Source organism: Corvus brachyrhynchos, unplaced genomic scaffold (assembly GCF_000691975.1).
Source record: "Corvus brachyrhynchos isolate BGI_N302 unplaced genomic scaffold, ASM69197v1 scaffold101, whole genome shotgun sequence".
Lineage (NCBI taxonomy): Eukaryota > Metazoa > Chordata > Aves > Passeriformes > Corvidae > Corvus > Corvus brachyrhynchos.
In genome coordinates this window covers 13150282-13165954 of record NW_008237239.1, presented here as the reverse complement: position 1 = coordinate 13165954, position 15673 = coordinate 13150282, and the positions used below count along the sequence as shown (strand labels likewise).

The 15673-nt window shown below is 37.8% G+C and overlaps 1 protein-coding gene across 19 annotated transcripts in view; it reads left to right on the top strand.

Annotated features, from left to right (window-relative positions):
• ADGRL2 (adhesion G protein-coupled receptor L2) overlaps positions 1-7388 on the top strand; it is a 176984-nt gene extending 169596 nt beyond the window's left edge. For 11 of the 19 annotated variants that reach the window (XM_017729992.1, XM_017729994.1, XM_017729995.1 and 8 more), the window contains one exon: positions 3107-3861. In XM_017729992.1, coding sequence (XP_017585481.1) covers positions 3107-3861 — 755 coding nt within the window. The other 8 variants (XM_017729996.1, XM_017729997.1, XM_017730004.1 and 5 more) reach the window with 3 other exon arrangements.
• The last annotated feature ends 8285 nt before the right edge of the window (positions 7389-15673 follow it).

Here is a 15673-nt window from a genome sequence, read left to right as displayed (position 1 = left end):
AATAATTATCCATGTTTTTAACACAGGTGGCATAAATCTTAATATACTATTAAAGGACTGACACCACATGGTCCGAGAGCCCATCTTCAAGATATATATCACTTAGAGGTATCATGTCTCTGCAATATAAGGTTGACTCTAAAGCTTGTTGAGAAAATCCTGCTTATGGAATGGATTAGATACAAAAGCAGTGCAAGGCATCTTGACACCTTTGGATACCCCGGTGTAGAAAACTGTATCCAGCATCAAACAGATCTAAACTATAGTATAGTGCAGCTTTATGGGAGATCATTTTCCTGTAGGAAAATCTTGACATTAACAGTTAGAACAGTTTAGTTCTGTAGGAATAAAGGGTGTCATCATTTACCTAACATTTTGTTGTTACATTATCTACTTGCTTTAGCAATGTTGCAATTCATCAGTAAATACCTTGCAGATATTGTTTGATGAGTCATAAGATCACTTTAGTGTAACTGGAATGATAAATCTTTGAAAAAGAGCTCATAAAACCTTGTTTCCAGTTTTTATTTCAAGTTTCCTTTTTAACTGAACTGTAGTTTCTATTTTCATTCTCTTGTTTTCTTACTTTCCTTATGCTTTCCTCTAGCAACCTACAGAGAGACAAGTATGGGAGTAAAACTTAACTTTGCCTATCAAATGTAAATTTTTTCAGCATGATTCTTAATGGGCACAATTAAAACATAACTAGCGGTCATGAAGTAGACTCAGCGGGCAAGTGGTTCACAATTTGCAAATGAAATGTTTCCACATTCAAAAAGTACTTGCATACTGCTTTTTGGGAAACAAGATGAGGTCTGTAGCAAACCCTATTGGTAACACAAGTTACGCAATGCTGAAATAATTTGCTGTTTAAAACCAAAGCAGTGTCATGCCGAAATGCTTAACAATTTACTTATATTTTTACATTTCTACAGTAATCTTGCTACAGGCTATGAAAGATTTCAAATGAATTACCTGATCATGGGCAACAAAATTTGCCTCATCAAACCAATTTGAATATATTCTAGCATGCTTAACTCTGCAGTATATCATAGAAAACTCATTTTGGGTTATCAGATGTATTCTGATATCTGTTTAGCAGAGGAAAAGAAAATTAAAATTACAGAATTAAATCACTTTCATGAGGGAAATGAATCCAGCATGTGGTCCATGTGTTGTCTACTTTTATAAATGCCATATGTTCTGCACAGCTAAATCCATTGCAAGAAAAATCTTGGAACATACATGAAATTGCAAAACTGCAAAGTTGTTTAATCAAAGCTTAAAGAGACCTTTCAAACAACCCTCATCACTGTTAAAATCAATACACATGGAGAAGAGTTAACAATAACACAAATGCAAAATGACTTGCAAATTGCTCAGAATTTATTTGGAAATTATTATTCTATTCCTTAAAGTTGAAGACAAAAATCTTTTCATGAGAAAATGCAATTATTTTTTAATTGAAAACAATATTTCCAGAGAATATTGAATTTTCTAGGATAAGCTGCAGCTTTAATTATGAAAAAAAAATCCACAAAATGAGAAAATGTAAAATCTTTTTCAAGAAACTTTTCCCTTATACTCCTCCAAGCCTTGCATATTATGCAGCAGCCTCACAGTGGTCAGTCTCATTTCAGTAAAGTCACTTCATTCTTTCTTTACTTCCAGACATATCTGTAGATAAAGTGCTTTTCTAGGAATGCTCTAACCATCTGATTTCCATGGTTCAGACTGTTTAATTTCTTGCAAAGTTTATTTTTTTTCTTTTTTTTTCCTTTGCTTGGGAAGCACTGTGCTGTCATAGTTTACATGTCTTTGTGTCTATAGGAAAACCTTTTCTTTATCAAGTTATTGGGGAAAAAAAAGCCAAAACCCAAAGCATAAAAACTTTAATCATCATAAGACTTCATTTTTCCCCCTCTTAAACTCCTTCTCATGTTTTCAGCAGACTTACCCAATCTGTCATTTCGTCAACAGCTATGAAATATCAGCCATGGCTGATTTCCTCTTCCCATTCCACAACTAATATTTATTCTTTGATTTAATTTCTGTGACCCATACTTACAGAAATTCCTAACATTTCTGCATTTGACTTCCATGCCCATGGTAACTGTGGGCCTAACTCTTAATTAACTATTCTGGTTCATTCAGCGCTGTCACTGTGACTGATGCAGACTGCAGGCAAACTTTGACCTTTAGGAACCTGGGGCCATTGTTGGCAGGCAGAATATTAGTGAAAAAAATTATGTTAAGTGGGAAAAGAAAAGCTGTTATTGCTTAGTAATCTAATTTGCTGAACCCTTGCTCTGACTAAGTTGCTGAGAAGCTCAGTAATTCTTCATCATGTTACAATAAATCATTTTACTTTCTTTTATATATCAGCTACTCTTAGGCCAGATAGCCTGAGCAGACAGACATGATGTGAGTTGTCCAAAGTGAGTCATTCCACCTGCTGTCTATCGTGTTGTTGGATGGTGCTTGTGGGCCCTGGTCCCTGTAGTGTGAAAGATGGCTGTCCTTGTTTAACATAAATTCTTTGTATTTATCCATTTTTTTCATTCTTTTCTTTACTTCATCTCCAAAAAAAAAAAAAAACCAGGAAAAAATGTTAGAAATGTTGTTAAAGTAGTTGCCTGCCAGTTATGTGGGTTTATGTTGTACATTTACCTTCAGTTATGTCTGTGATCTAATTCCTTTTTAATTTAGTGTCGTTTAGGACAAATTCTGTTAATTTTCTTTTTCTAAATCATGGTGGTGTACTTCAAAACACAGTTGTTTCCAAATGAATTGCTTTGCATTACATATGCAAGGGCATGGAGTGAACAGTTCCTTGTGGAAAAGTCACAGAATTGACACTAAATTAAGAAATTCAAATGCCGCTATTCCCCACAGGCAACACACGTTACTATTTTTAGAAAGCATCTTTCCTATAAGGTGTGCAACTGTTTACATTTGGGAATGTTCAATAACCTAACTTTTCTCAAGTTTTACTTCCAAGTACAACTTTGTCCTGAACTACATTAAAGAATTTTGTTAAAAAGAAAAAAAATGAAGTGATAAAAGCATGTCAGGCAATAACCAGAGCTGTCCTTTTCCATTTCAGGACATTCACTGAACAATGCCAGGGATACAAGTGCCATGGATACTCTACCGCTAAATGGTAATTTCAACAACAGCTACTCATTGCGCAATGGAGACTATAACGACAGCGTGCAAGTTGTAGACTGTGGACTAAGCCTGAATGATACTGCTTTTGAGAAAATGATCATTTCAGAGTTAGTGCACAACAACCTGCGGGGCAGCAGCAAGAACCACAACCTGGAGCGGGCACTGCCAGCCAAGGCTGTGATCGGCGGGAGCAGTAGCGAAGATGACGCCATCGTGGCAGACGCCTCATCTTTGATGCACAGCGACACCCCCGGGCTGGAGCTCCACCACAAAGAGCTGGAGGCCCCACTCATTCCTCAGCGGACTCACTCCCTTCTGTACCAGCCCCAGAAGAAAGTGAAGACTGAGGGAACTGACAGCTACGTCTCACAGCTGACAGCCGAGGCTGACGACCACCTCCAGTCCCCCAACAGAGACTCTCTTTACACGAGCATGCCCAACCTCAGAGACTCTCCCTACCCAGAGAGCAGCCCCGATGTTGAAGAAGACCTCTCTCCCTCCAGGAGGAGTGAAAATGAGGACATTTACTACAAGAGCATGCCAAACCTAGGAGCTGGTCATCAGCTTCAGATGTACTATCAAATCAGCAGGGGTAATAGCGACGGCTATATCATTCCCATTAACAAAGAAGGATGTATTCCAGAAGGAGATGTTAGAGAAGGACAAATGCAACTAGTGACAAGCCTTTAATAGTGTAGCAAAGAAATATTAAAGGCCACGTTCAAGTATTAAAAAGACTTAATTGGCCCCAAGCAGGCTCCCTCATATCTGCTCGAAGAGACAATTCTGTTGACCCTGTGGTTCTCCAGTAACAGGGATGACTGGACCTCGCAGTTCTGTGAATTTTTATAAACAAAAACTTTGTATATACACAGAGTATACTAAAATGAATTATTTGTTACAAAGAAAAGAAATACCAACAAGGTATTTAAGATATCATCTGCTGCTGAATTTAACAAAATTGTGAAAAAAAAAGAGAAATAAACACTTTCCAGCCATTTTACTGCAGCAGTTTGTGAACTAAATTTGTAAATATGGCTGCACCATTTTTTTTTCCTAGGCCTACATTGTATTATATACAAGGCGTAGGCTTTAAAATCCTGTGGGACAAATTTACTGTACCTTACTATTCCTGACAAGACTTGCAAAAGCAGGAGAGATATTCTGCATCAGTTTGCAGTTCACTGCAAATCTTTTCCATTAGGGCAAAGATTGAATACATGTCTAACCACTAGCAATCAAGCCACAGGCCTTATTTCATATATTTCCTCAACTGTACAATGAACCGTTCTCATGAAAAAATGGCTAAAGAAATTATATTTTGTTCTATTGCTAGGGTAAAATAAATACATTTGTGTCCAACTGAAATATAATTGTCATTAAAAAATAATTTTAAAGAGTTTGAAGAAAATATTGTGAAAAGCTCTTGGTTGCACATATGTTATAAGCTGTTTTTCTTACACTGTTCATAGTACGATAGTTTGTTTAAAATGCAAGTTCTACCTGTTTTCACTTATTTTTCACTGTAAACAGTGTTCTGCTTTGACTAGTTAGTTTTTATTCTTAAGTTTTGAATTTTTATTGCCAAAAAAACATAATTTGGGGAGAAAGTTGTTTTAGAAGCCAATTATGCCAAGCCTTGCACAAATTTGGTGTAGCTAACAAAGATTGTAACTCAATTCCCTGTTCATTCTTTAATCAGGGTTGGGTGGTAAGGGGTAAAGGGGACACTGGACACTTCTCACAAGCTTTCTCGTGAATAAAAGGTGCCTGTCCTTTAAAAAAAAATAAATAAAACATAACTATTACTCTTCCATATTCCTTCTGCCTATATTTAGTAATTAATTTATTTTATGATAAAAAATCTAATGAAATGTAAATTGTTTCAACAAAATTCTGCTTTTTTCATCCCTTTGTGTAAACCTGTTAATAATGAGCCCATCACTAATATCCAGTGTAAAGTTTAACACCTGTTTGACAGTAAATAAATGTGAATTTTTTTCCAAATAGGTAAAATGTGCATTATTATGTACAAAGCATAATTGGCATCAGCAGTCCTTTGACCCAGATGTGTCCTGCCTAGAATGATTTAAGTGTTGAGAATTCAACAGAAACTGTCTATAGCTCTACAGAAGACAGGTCATCTTTACTATTCTTTTGTCACGAATAGGATCAAACCCAGATATAGCAGGGTCATTAGGAAAAGGTACTGTAATTTCATGTATTTACATAACTCTTAAGTAGGCATCTGCACTGAAATTAAAAATAAGGTGGTAAACGCCACTATCATATTCTCAGCAACAGTAATTAGCAGTTAATTATTAGTGATGAAGATACATTGTTGCAGTGGGGAAAACATGAATAAGCAGCATTTGGCTAGCACTCTGAGTGCTATCTAAATAATTCATCCATCATGGCACTGGTTTGTGTTAGATGAATAAGCATGACAGTCCCTATTTTTATCAAGCTAGAGAACTGCAGAAGGCAGCTGATGCCCAAGATGTTTTCTACAAATCAGTGGCTAAATTGGAAGTCTGAAATCTTTGTTGTTGATTCCCAAGCCTCTTTTGTTCCTCTCATCCAGGGCCTTTCAAAGATAGCATCAAGGACTGCATTTGTCACCACTTCCAAAATTGTGTTCTTTCAAATAACTCAAATTAATGCCCCATCATCACAGAGGCTACAGTTTTGTGTGTGGCCACTGTGACTCTATGATAACAGCAAAAAATCACTTGAAAGCTGTATCAATTGTTACCTTCTAATGCACTGGAATATATAAAGTCCATTTGGAAGATAAGTCAATGAATTTTTAAGTTTGGATTTCAGAAGAATGTTTTGGGTGAGACTTCCTGCTGTTGAGAAGGTTAAAACTAAAATCCAGGTTGACATGGAACCCTGGGGTTCAGGTAACTCAATATATCTGTTCAGGACTGTGACACTGTAACAATTGTTCATGAGGAGAAAAGCAACTTCCACCATCAGCCCTACTGGTAACTCTTGCCAGTAAGTTCCTTAACACTTAGAAGTTACTGTGTTCGCAGTAAAGTCACTGAAACATTTAAAACTTAATCAGAAATCGTTTACTTCTGTTTAGTAGAGATGCTTTAAAAATCTGAAGTCTCTATGAAAAAGGACTTAGTTCTGATTCAGGGTATACAGCAGACTCTTTGGAGCAAAAATTATTCCCTTAGTCTGTCAGACAGAAGCATACTTGCTGCCTTCTGAAATCATGTTCTTAAGGATTTCAAAATTATGGTGCTCAGGTAATTACAGTACACATGACCTAATAACATCACCAACTTTCTGCAGAATCTTCAACCCTAGTTCGAGCAAGTACTCCTTTGTGTCTAACTAAAGGTGGCAAAACTGCATACTGGAGAAAGGTTTGTAGCATTGTGATCTTAAATACATATTCAATTGCAAATGTAACAAGTATTCATAAAACAAGAAAATGCAGCTGATGAACCTAAGATGAACCTAAGTATCATAAGGGAATTCTTTTGTTAGCTTCTTTGTAATGTAGATGTTGCTTTTTAGTGAGCCTGTTTGGTTTTTTTTTTAATGTTGAGCTAGTGAGTGTCCTGTGTTTAGCTAGCAGCCAATACATTGCCAAATTTCTGTTGGTGTAACTTCTCAGTGCAGTAGGTTACAGTATAATTATATAGTTGACAGCTTATTGTAATTTCTTTATGTTCTCTTCTAACATTCCTGCCATCTTGTCTTGGGATCAGAAGGACAGAAGAATTCAGAGGAAGAGTTCAAGAATAGTGAAATAATGACAGCAGAATTAATGGAAACGAGTGTTTCTTCAGAGTCATCAGTTAACCAGTTTCTATGATGGTGCCCACCATATGTTGCTGTTTTAGGCACTTTCAGAAGAGCTGTAATTTTCTTATGGCTGGTAATCTCCTGTTAGTATCAGTGTTAACCCTACTGGCTCAGTTCAATTCTTCCTTGTAACTTCAGTCCAGTTATATTAATTCCTACAAAAGATTGAATGGGATGTGCATTTAGTGAACTGTTGTATAATGGTGCTATGCATTGTTTAATATAAAATACATCTCAATTCTACATAAGTGAACCATAACATGAAGAAATGCAACACTGGTAATAACTTTTTAGATAAAACTAACCTTTATCTGTAAATTCTACAATACACCTTTGCTTATTTTAAATTTGAAATGAAGTTACTAATAAAGTTTACATATATTCACTTATGTAGGCAATAAAAGGTGTTTCAAATTGCCATAAGTTATGGATAAAATATGTGTCATACTTGATGTCCTAAGTTTTAAGGATTTTTTTTTAACTACTCAGAACAAACATTAACAGAGCAACAAAAAATGTAAACAGTCCCTGTGTGCTGTAGCTGGTGTTATCCCACTTTGCCTCAAAAATAAAACTTCTCTTCTAGACTTGATTATATGACAACATACAGTAAAGCTTTATCCCTGAATAAAATTACTTTTTAAAATCAAGAGAAGCTACAGGTAGACAATCATATATATATAGAGACACGCAACATTTTAACTCACTAATTCTAGGGGACAATGAAGAATTAAAAATTACAGGATTCAGCAGTAATCCTTCAGTTCTTCAATAATCCTCAAAGACACTTACCCCAGAGAGGTCACAGTAAAGCATACCTTAATTTTTTAAGAAATAAATGGTCACAGTCACCCTCCACATTTATGACGAGCACTGCTACCAATTCAGTAAGCAAGGATCTTGCTATATGGCTGCACTGTGGGATGAGGATCCCAGATTTATGGAGGCCAGTGGTATGCTAGGTCTCTACTCCACAATGACACCACAGCTTGGAATCCAGCTTTGCACCGAGTTGGAGATAAAAATTATCACTGCCACAGTCCTGGAAGCAAGAGATCTGTACCTTTCATTTACACAATTTGTAAATTAGTAGGAATACAGTTAATGGCTGAAGCTCAATCATCTGGCACTACCAAAAATTTGGAGTAAGGCTTCATTAGGACCCTGTCTGTTTCAACAGTGTTTGGGGTTTTTTTCAGTAAAATCTTTATGTGGTTTTTAGAATGACAACTTCCAAATCCCTTTATTCATGAAGGATAAATTCTCAATGGTATTTCATTAATTCATGCCTAAGAGCATTAATATCTCTTCTTAGTGTATTATGTCATCATTAATCTCAGCCGCTCCCCATCAAAGTTCCTGGCATGTGCAGTGGATCACACCATGGTGCAGCCTGAGTGGTTATAAATGCTACTGAAAATCACACAAGCCTCAACTCAGCAGCAAGGAGATTTTAAAGGACCATTCAATATAGTGCACCAGCTGCTGCAGAAATCATTTTGGGATCCCAGATGGGGGAAGTCACAGTTACATAAATTACACTTGGAATAGGTAGTTCCATAAAGAAAATTTTTCTACAGCAAATTTTGTGTACTGAACCATTTCTTCCTTGGGTACACGCCTCCTTTTATATGTTGGAGTAGGAGCCCTGGCACAATGTAGACCGCACTGCCAACCAGTTCAAAGTTTAGACAGCAAAGCTGAGCACAAAAACACCAATGCACATTAAAAGCTCAGGTTTCCAAATAGGAGGCAGCAGGTTAGTAACTCTATTTTCTAATGGAGAAGCTGGATCTCTGTAGATAGTGTTGGAATAACTGTTCCAGTCCTATGGTAGCATTGGAATTTTTTTAAAATAATATAATGCTGCTGAACATTTGGCCTCCATGATTGCTTAACAGAATGATTCCCAAAGGTTAATGAGGTTCTCATGAAAATAATTCATTTTAGTTGTATTTAAATAAACCACTTTGCTTCTTTTTTTGCACTAGCAATATAAATAGAAGCTTCTTAGCTTGTATTCTTAACACTGTTGTTTTAAATACTTGCCCTCTGTCTCCTATTACTTCTTTCTAAACGAAAAGCCTCCTTCATCTTTCTAATTATTTAATTGCCAGTCTTCACTTTTTGTCAGTATGCTTTAAGAGACAGGGCAAGAACATAATTATGGGTGATTTGTTCATGTTGATTTATGAATGGCAGTTGTATCTTCTGTTCTGTGCTACTGCCACCCACTATGGTCTCACATTATCTTTTGTTTTCATAGGATCCCTTCACAACACACTACTCCACTAGGCTGGTCATAGTAAGTAATGACCTAAATAGTTATGGTTAATTTAGAGCCCAGCAAAGCCTACAAATACTTCCAATTATTCTCTTGAATGTGTGCCCAACCTTGCATTTCTCAGCATTGCATTTCATCTGCATCACACTGCCCATTTATTCACTTTGTTAACCCAGGTCAATCACAATCTTCCCTAGTTCTGATTAACTGAAGTAATTCTCTGCCAACAGCAAACAGTGCCACCCCTCCAACAGCATGTTCATCCCCATTTTCAGATAGCACCAGTTGAACAGTGTAGGGGCACTATACCATTAGCCTTTTGCCATGCTAAAAACCCGACCACTTAATCCTGCTCTACCTCTTCATTTCTAATGCACAACTACTTTAGCTCTCACTTCCTTAATACTCATTTGCTTTAATGGCTTCTTGGTAGGGATATTTTTATATGGATTTTTTTTCTTTTTTAAATCCAAATAAATTACATCAACCATTCCCTCTAGTCTCAACAGCTGCACGATTGACTTAATTTTAGTACGTTAGAGAGGCACAATTTTCTTGCCCTAAGCAGTTACATCTCTTTTGGCAATGTTTCCTCTGCAGTTTGTGCTTAAATGTGGATCTGCTAGATGTCAGACCCAAAAAGCACTGTTTAAAGTGAAACTCTGGTGGAATTTAGGCACTGAAATCCCAGGTACCACAGACATTACTTCAGGGACAGAATTAATTCTAACCTGGAGGACATGTATGTTTCTGTCAGTAAAACCTTTTTATCATCCCAGGTTTGGTGACTGTGCATTTGCAGCCCTGTTGTAGCAGCAGAGTGAGCCAAGGCAAGCCAGGCACTGTAAGCAGTGTCACTGCCTTGCTGTGTTTACCAGTGCAGCCCCTGAATGCCATAATCCAGGAATTAGGGTACAAAGGAGCTCCTTCCTAACAATAACTAGGCTGGAGTAATTTTGTGGTGTAAATGCCACCACCAGGGCTCTGCAGCACCCACGGATCTGCCATTACTGCAGTGGGAGCTGCATTTGACAATCTTTCCAAATCTCTGTGTGCCCATGTGTATCCCTTTGCTATGGAAAACAGGTTCTAAAATTTCTCCCAGTTTTGTTTTGTTTTGTTTTGTTTTGTTTTGTTTTGTTTTGTTTTGTTTTGTTTTTTTATTCACATGGCAGCTGAAGGCTCTGACCACACCAGGGTTATCGTTCCTTTTGAGAAAGGGTGACTCTGCAGCACCCACGGATCTGCCATTACTGCAGTGGGAGCTGCATTTGACAATCTTTCCAAATCTCTGTGTGCCCATGTGTATCCCTTTGCTATGGAAAACAGGTTCTAAAATTTCTCCCAGTTTTGTTTTGTTTTGTTTTGTTTTGTTTTGTTTTGTTTTGTTTTGTTTTGTTTTGTTTTTTTAATCACATGGCAGCTGAAGGCTCTGACCACACCAGGTTTATCGTTCCTTTTGAGAAAGGGTCACAAGTCCTGCCTGTACCCAAAAGCACCACAGTTTAGGCCTGGTGTCCCTCCCATGCACGGACTGTGTGAGGCTGCAGAAGGGCCATGCCATGCCATGTTCAAGGCACTGACCATGCCAAGGGACCTGCAAGGTGGTGTGAGGTGCTCTCCAGCCAAAGCTGGGCAGTCAGGACCCTCAATTCCCACACAGAGCTGCCAGCTAAGGGGCTCAGAGAGCTAGACTGGGGCTGGCAGAGTGGGCAGCCTTCAGCATGCCCTGCACAGCTGCTCACAGGCACCTGCTTCCCTCAGTGTCCGTGCTCAGTGACAGCCACACTATGGCTGCAAGGGCTGGCTGGGGCTCTCAGCTCCCCATTTCCCTCAGGTGGGAGTAGCTTAGTGTGAAGCTACTGCTAAATCCTTCCTGAGGAGAACATAGCTGAAATAACTGACGACAGGGTTATCTCCATGACAAAGCCCAAACATGTGCAAGTTTATACAAAAAAGTGAAGGTTTCCAAGAACATTAGAGGTTGCTAGAAGAGCCTGGGCCTTTTTTCAAAAGCTGGGGAGGAAGAGGAATACAGACAGATAGAGAAGAAAATAAAAGGATAATACAAAGCAAATGAGGTGCAGAAATAATTTTGCCCTTTCTCATTTCTCTACTTTACAGCACCACTATCTGCTGCCCCTTCAAGGCAAGACAGAAAAATCGCCGTAGTGTCAATCTGTCTGGGTATTTGACAAAATGCTTCAGAGAGGCATTTCAAACTCTTCAAACTTGCTGATTCACGGATATGACCTAGCTTTGCTGGATGACAATATGCTTACAGAAAGCAGTCAAGAAATTTTTCATTCCAATGTATTGAAATTTTCAAAGTACACTTTCAAAATCCAATATAACAAAAACAACTTACTTCAATGGAGCAAAACTCTACTACTCACAAAAATCACTGAAAATGAAGGTAACTGTCAAAACACCTAGCAAGAGAAAGTTAATTAGGGATTCACCTTACCATAAGCTTCCCATCAGTTATCTAGGCAAGTTTCCTAAAGCTACAAATACACCCTTCCCTAAGAACAAGGCTGATTAGTACCAGCAAGGCAATTTTACCCATCCAGGGGTGCTGTAAGTACACACAGTACTGTACTCAGCATCATTTAAGGAGTCTAGTCTATGTCCATTCTTAGAAGTTCTAAAAATATGTGCAGAGATAATGTTTGTCTCATATTTAAATTATTACTGACTGTCCTGAATGAATACTAAAAGTAAGGAAAAGTAGAAGTGACAACTATATATAAAAAAGGAGAACCTACAGTTACAGTCCTGCAAAGTGCTGTGTAATTTGCTTGAATGACCCTGCTTATGGTGAGCACACAGAAGTTGCTCATAACGCAGATGCAGAAAGTACACCAAGCTAAGCTCTGAATAGTCCAACATCCAAAGTAAGCAGGTAGCTTACTAGGTCTCAGCAAAAGTTTGATGCACATTAGCTGGCACTTAGGAGACTACTTGGTCTCCCCATGTCAAGATAAGAATATGCTTGTAGTTGTAAGTGTTCTAATTAGGTTGACTTCATTATTGTTGTATGGTTTGACAGATGCTGTATGTAAATTAATTTCAAATACTAATTTTTAGACCTTTTAAGTGAACTGATAAATCAAGTGCTATTTATTCATGGAATTATTCTTTTTTTCTTAATGCTTATTCCCTCTAGCTTGTAACTTTAATTAGAACCTGCTATCTGTTCATATTGGTAACAGTTGTCACTAGAGTACAGATGCACATATTCAGCTCATATTGCCACTTTGACATTACACTTAGAGCCTAACAATCTTCCCTTCCATGCATCTGAGAATACCATCCATTAGTGCTTTATCTCACTGCCACCCTGAACTCCAGACTCTAAACACTAACAATCTGATTGTTTTCGAACCAACCAATAATGCATTTTCTGAAGACTAGAAACTGTACAAGAAATAACTTCATTTGAAGATAAATATCTGCCTGAAAAGGTTATTCAGCCCATCCAGATTTCTTTTTTATTACCATAGATTTTCCCAAGGTGGTATTGTTTCTTGAATAATTACCCATCTAAGCAATCATGTGCTAAAGCAGTCTGATTCACTCACTAAACATACACACAGAAAAGCACTTGGCTGCCCTGGTGAAAACAAACAACTCCTCTTTTTCTTTCTGCCCGCTCCTCAGCTCTTTCATAGAATATGACGACTACATTGAAATGTATTTAGTTAATATTTGATTTGCCTTTGTCAGGAAAAGGAAACATCAAATATATTTTTTAGAGCAGAGGAATTAGGATCTGGAAAATTGTTCAAATAACACTAGCCTTGTTTGTATCTTTACATACTGATTCATAGGTTTCAGTAGTTTGAAAGGAGTCTTCCAGAAACTAGTTGCAATCAGTTAGGTTCAGAACGCTTGCCAACTTACTGTTTAGAGAAATTATTTAGATAAACATTTCCTTCCAATAAAAACGAATTCCTTTTTCATTACTTTTCACTCTGTGATACAGAAAATGATACCTGTTTCACATGTTTCTGATTAAATATATCAGGAATAGAATAGCTTTCAAGGTCTCTGTTCACTGGGAAGATACAGACTGCTCTTGAAATGGTCTGCGTACCTTGTGTAAGAGTCAGCAACACCAGCCAGGAACAGGGTTATGAAGGCATCCATTAGCAAATGGTGCAATTTAAAGGACATTTTTTTTTGCCTTGACTCATGTACTCCATGGATGGTACAAAGATTCAGCCTCACATCCTCAGACACCTAGCACCACTTGCTTACAGAAAAGGTACATTCTGTGAATGAATGGTGATGATGCTTAAAGCACGCAAGGGAAGGGGCTTCTGCATATTAAATATTTAGTCTTCACCTGTCCTCACAAACAGGACAAGTGACCTAAAGTGTCTCCAAGAGATATGGTCATTCAGCATGCTGCTGTCTGCTGTGTGCCACAGAATGAAGTATTATGTGTGCCACAGAATGAATATTATATGTGCCACAGAATAAGTATTACATATTCTTGGCAAGAAAAAAGTGGTAGCTCCAAACAAACAAAGGTTCACCAGCTGTGAATCTGCTCAGAATTCTGCATTTTGTGAGTCCTGGGGGCTAGAGGCAGCAGGACTTTTGCATAGCCTGGTATAATGGAAGGCTCCCTGCCCAGGGCAGGGGAGGTAGAAGTAGATGACCTTTAAGATCTCTTCTAACCCAAATCATTCTGTGATTCTGACTTACTGAAAGCACCCAGTTGAAAAAAGTCAATATCATGAATGAAATTTAATTCTCTAACTCTTACATTTGGGAGATCAGGAAGATACCTGGTGGGCTTTGGTGAATTATGGAAAAATACTTCAGCCTCCTGATACAACATCAGTGAATATTTTTACTGAAATACTGACAGATTATCAAAATCATTTCATGGTAGCTACAAGTCAGTACACAAGCAGGAGTTCTGCTACAACAGGGAGTGGCAGAGCATGCAGGTTATGCCCAAATAAGTTTTTGACTCAATTTATGCCAATCCAAAATTAGCATATTTTGATTGAGGTCTGTGAGATTATTCCGGTCCTGCACCAGTTAACGGGAACAGAGTGAGGGTTGGTGCCTGGTGCCGTCTATTTCCTGCCATTTCTCTCTGCTGCTCACCCCCTCTGTTTTATTACCTTATCGCAGAGACAGTGCTGTTCCACATCCATGCACTCCTTCTTGTAGCATCACTGCTAAATTTAATGCTCACTACTTAATCAATTTTCTCTCAACAGGTAACGAATAATTGAACAGTTGGGGGTGGGGGATGACAAGATTTAGTGTGTTATTTCCTCGTAGGAAACAAGACAACTCATCCATTTATATTTATGCATATTCAGTTTCTTTCATTAGCCAAATGACCCTAAGAGTAAAGGAATCCATGTCAACTCATCCAGTTGGTAGAAAATAACAGGTACCATGTACTCCAAGCCCAGCACTGGGCCTCAAATAAATAACATTTTCAACTGGAGGTAAAGTGAAGACAACAGAAGACGGGAACTTCTGCAATATAGTTCTTTGTTGTCATGTTTTGTTCTGCCATCAGCACCAGACTGGTGATCATAACAGTAAAGCCTGCAGTGAAGCCCTGGCCCCAGTTAAATCAATGGCAAAAGTTTTTGCTGACTTCAGTGAGACTGTGATTTCTCTTCAGAATCATTAAGGGAATCTTTCTGTATCTCAGTTTGTTGATTCTTAGACTTGAGTACTGGACATTAAAAATAAAGGCAAAAAATACCTCAATTTTTCAAAATTATTTCCTCCATGGAAAAATGCTTTGTTTCTTCACCACTCATAACCTTGTTCCATCTGCATCACCCCCAGTAAGTGCTATTTCACAAAGGAGAGCACACACTGTTTTTTGCCCACTAGATCAATACCTGTCTAAAAGTATTTACTCACCAAAAGGGCTGTGATCCTTTTCTTTGTGGCTGTAATCCTTTTCTTTGTCACCCTTGAACTTCTGTTCTGCTCTTGAAATTTTTTGCTTTTTGACACAGGTTCTTTTATTTCCTGGCTATTGCTAGCTCCTAATAGGATGTTTTTTAGTTCTTTGCTCTGACATTTATTATAGAGTATACATCATAGCTTTTCCACTTGTCTAATCAGAGGGTTGGTCCAGCACTGAAATTGCAGCTGTTTTAAAATGCTACCTATAAACACACACTTTATCTTCAGTTCCTGTTCACAGTAGCTCAAAGGAGACAAGAAGATGATGATCAAAATAGAAAATGGAAAAGAAAGATGGGAGACTTGCTTTATAGAAACAGAAGAAGAGTAGAAGGGCAAGCAAGACATACAGGTAATCTACTCTCTATTGGAATAGGGCAGAAGTTATTGTATCATACTCTGTGAATGTATTCAGCCAAACAACTTATATTC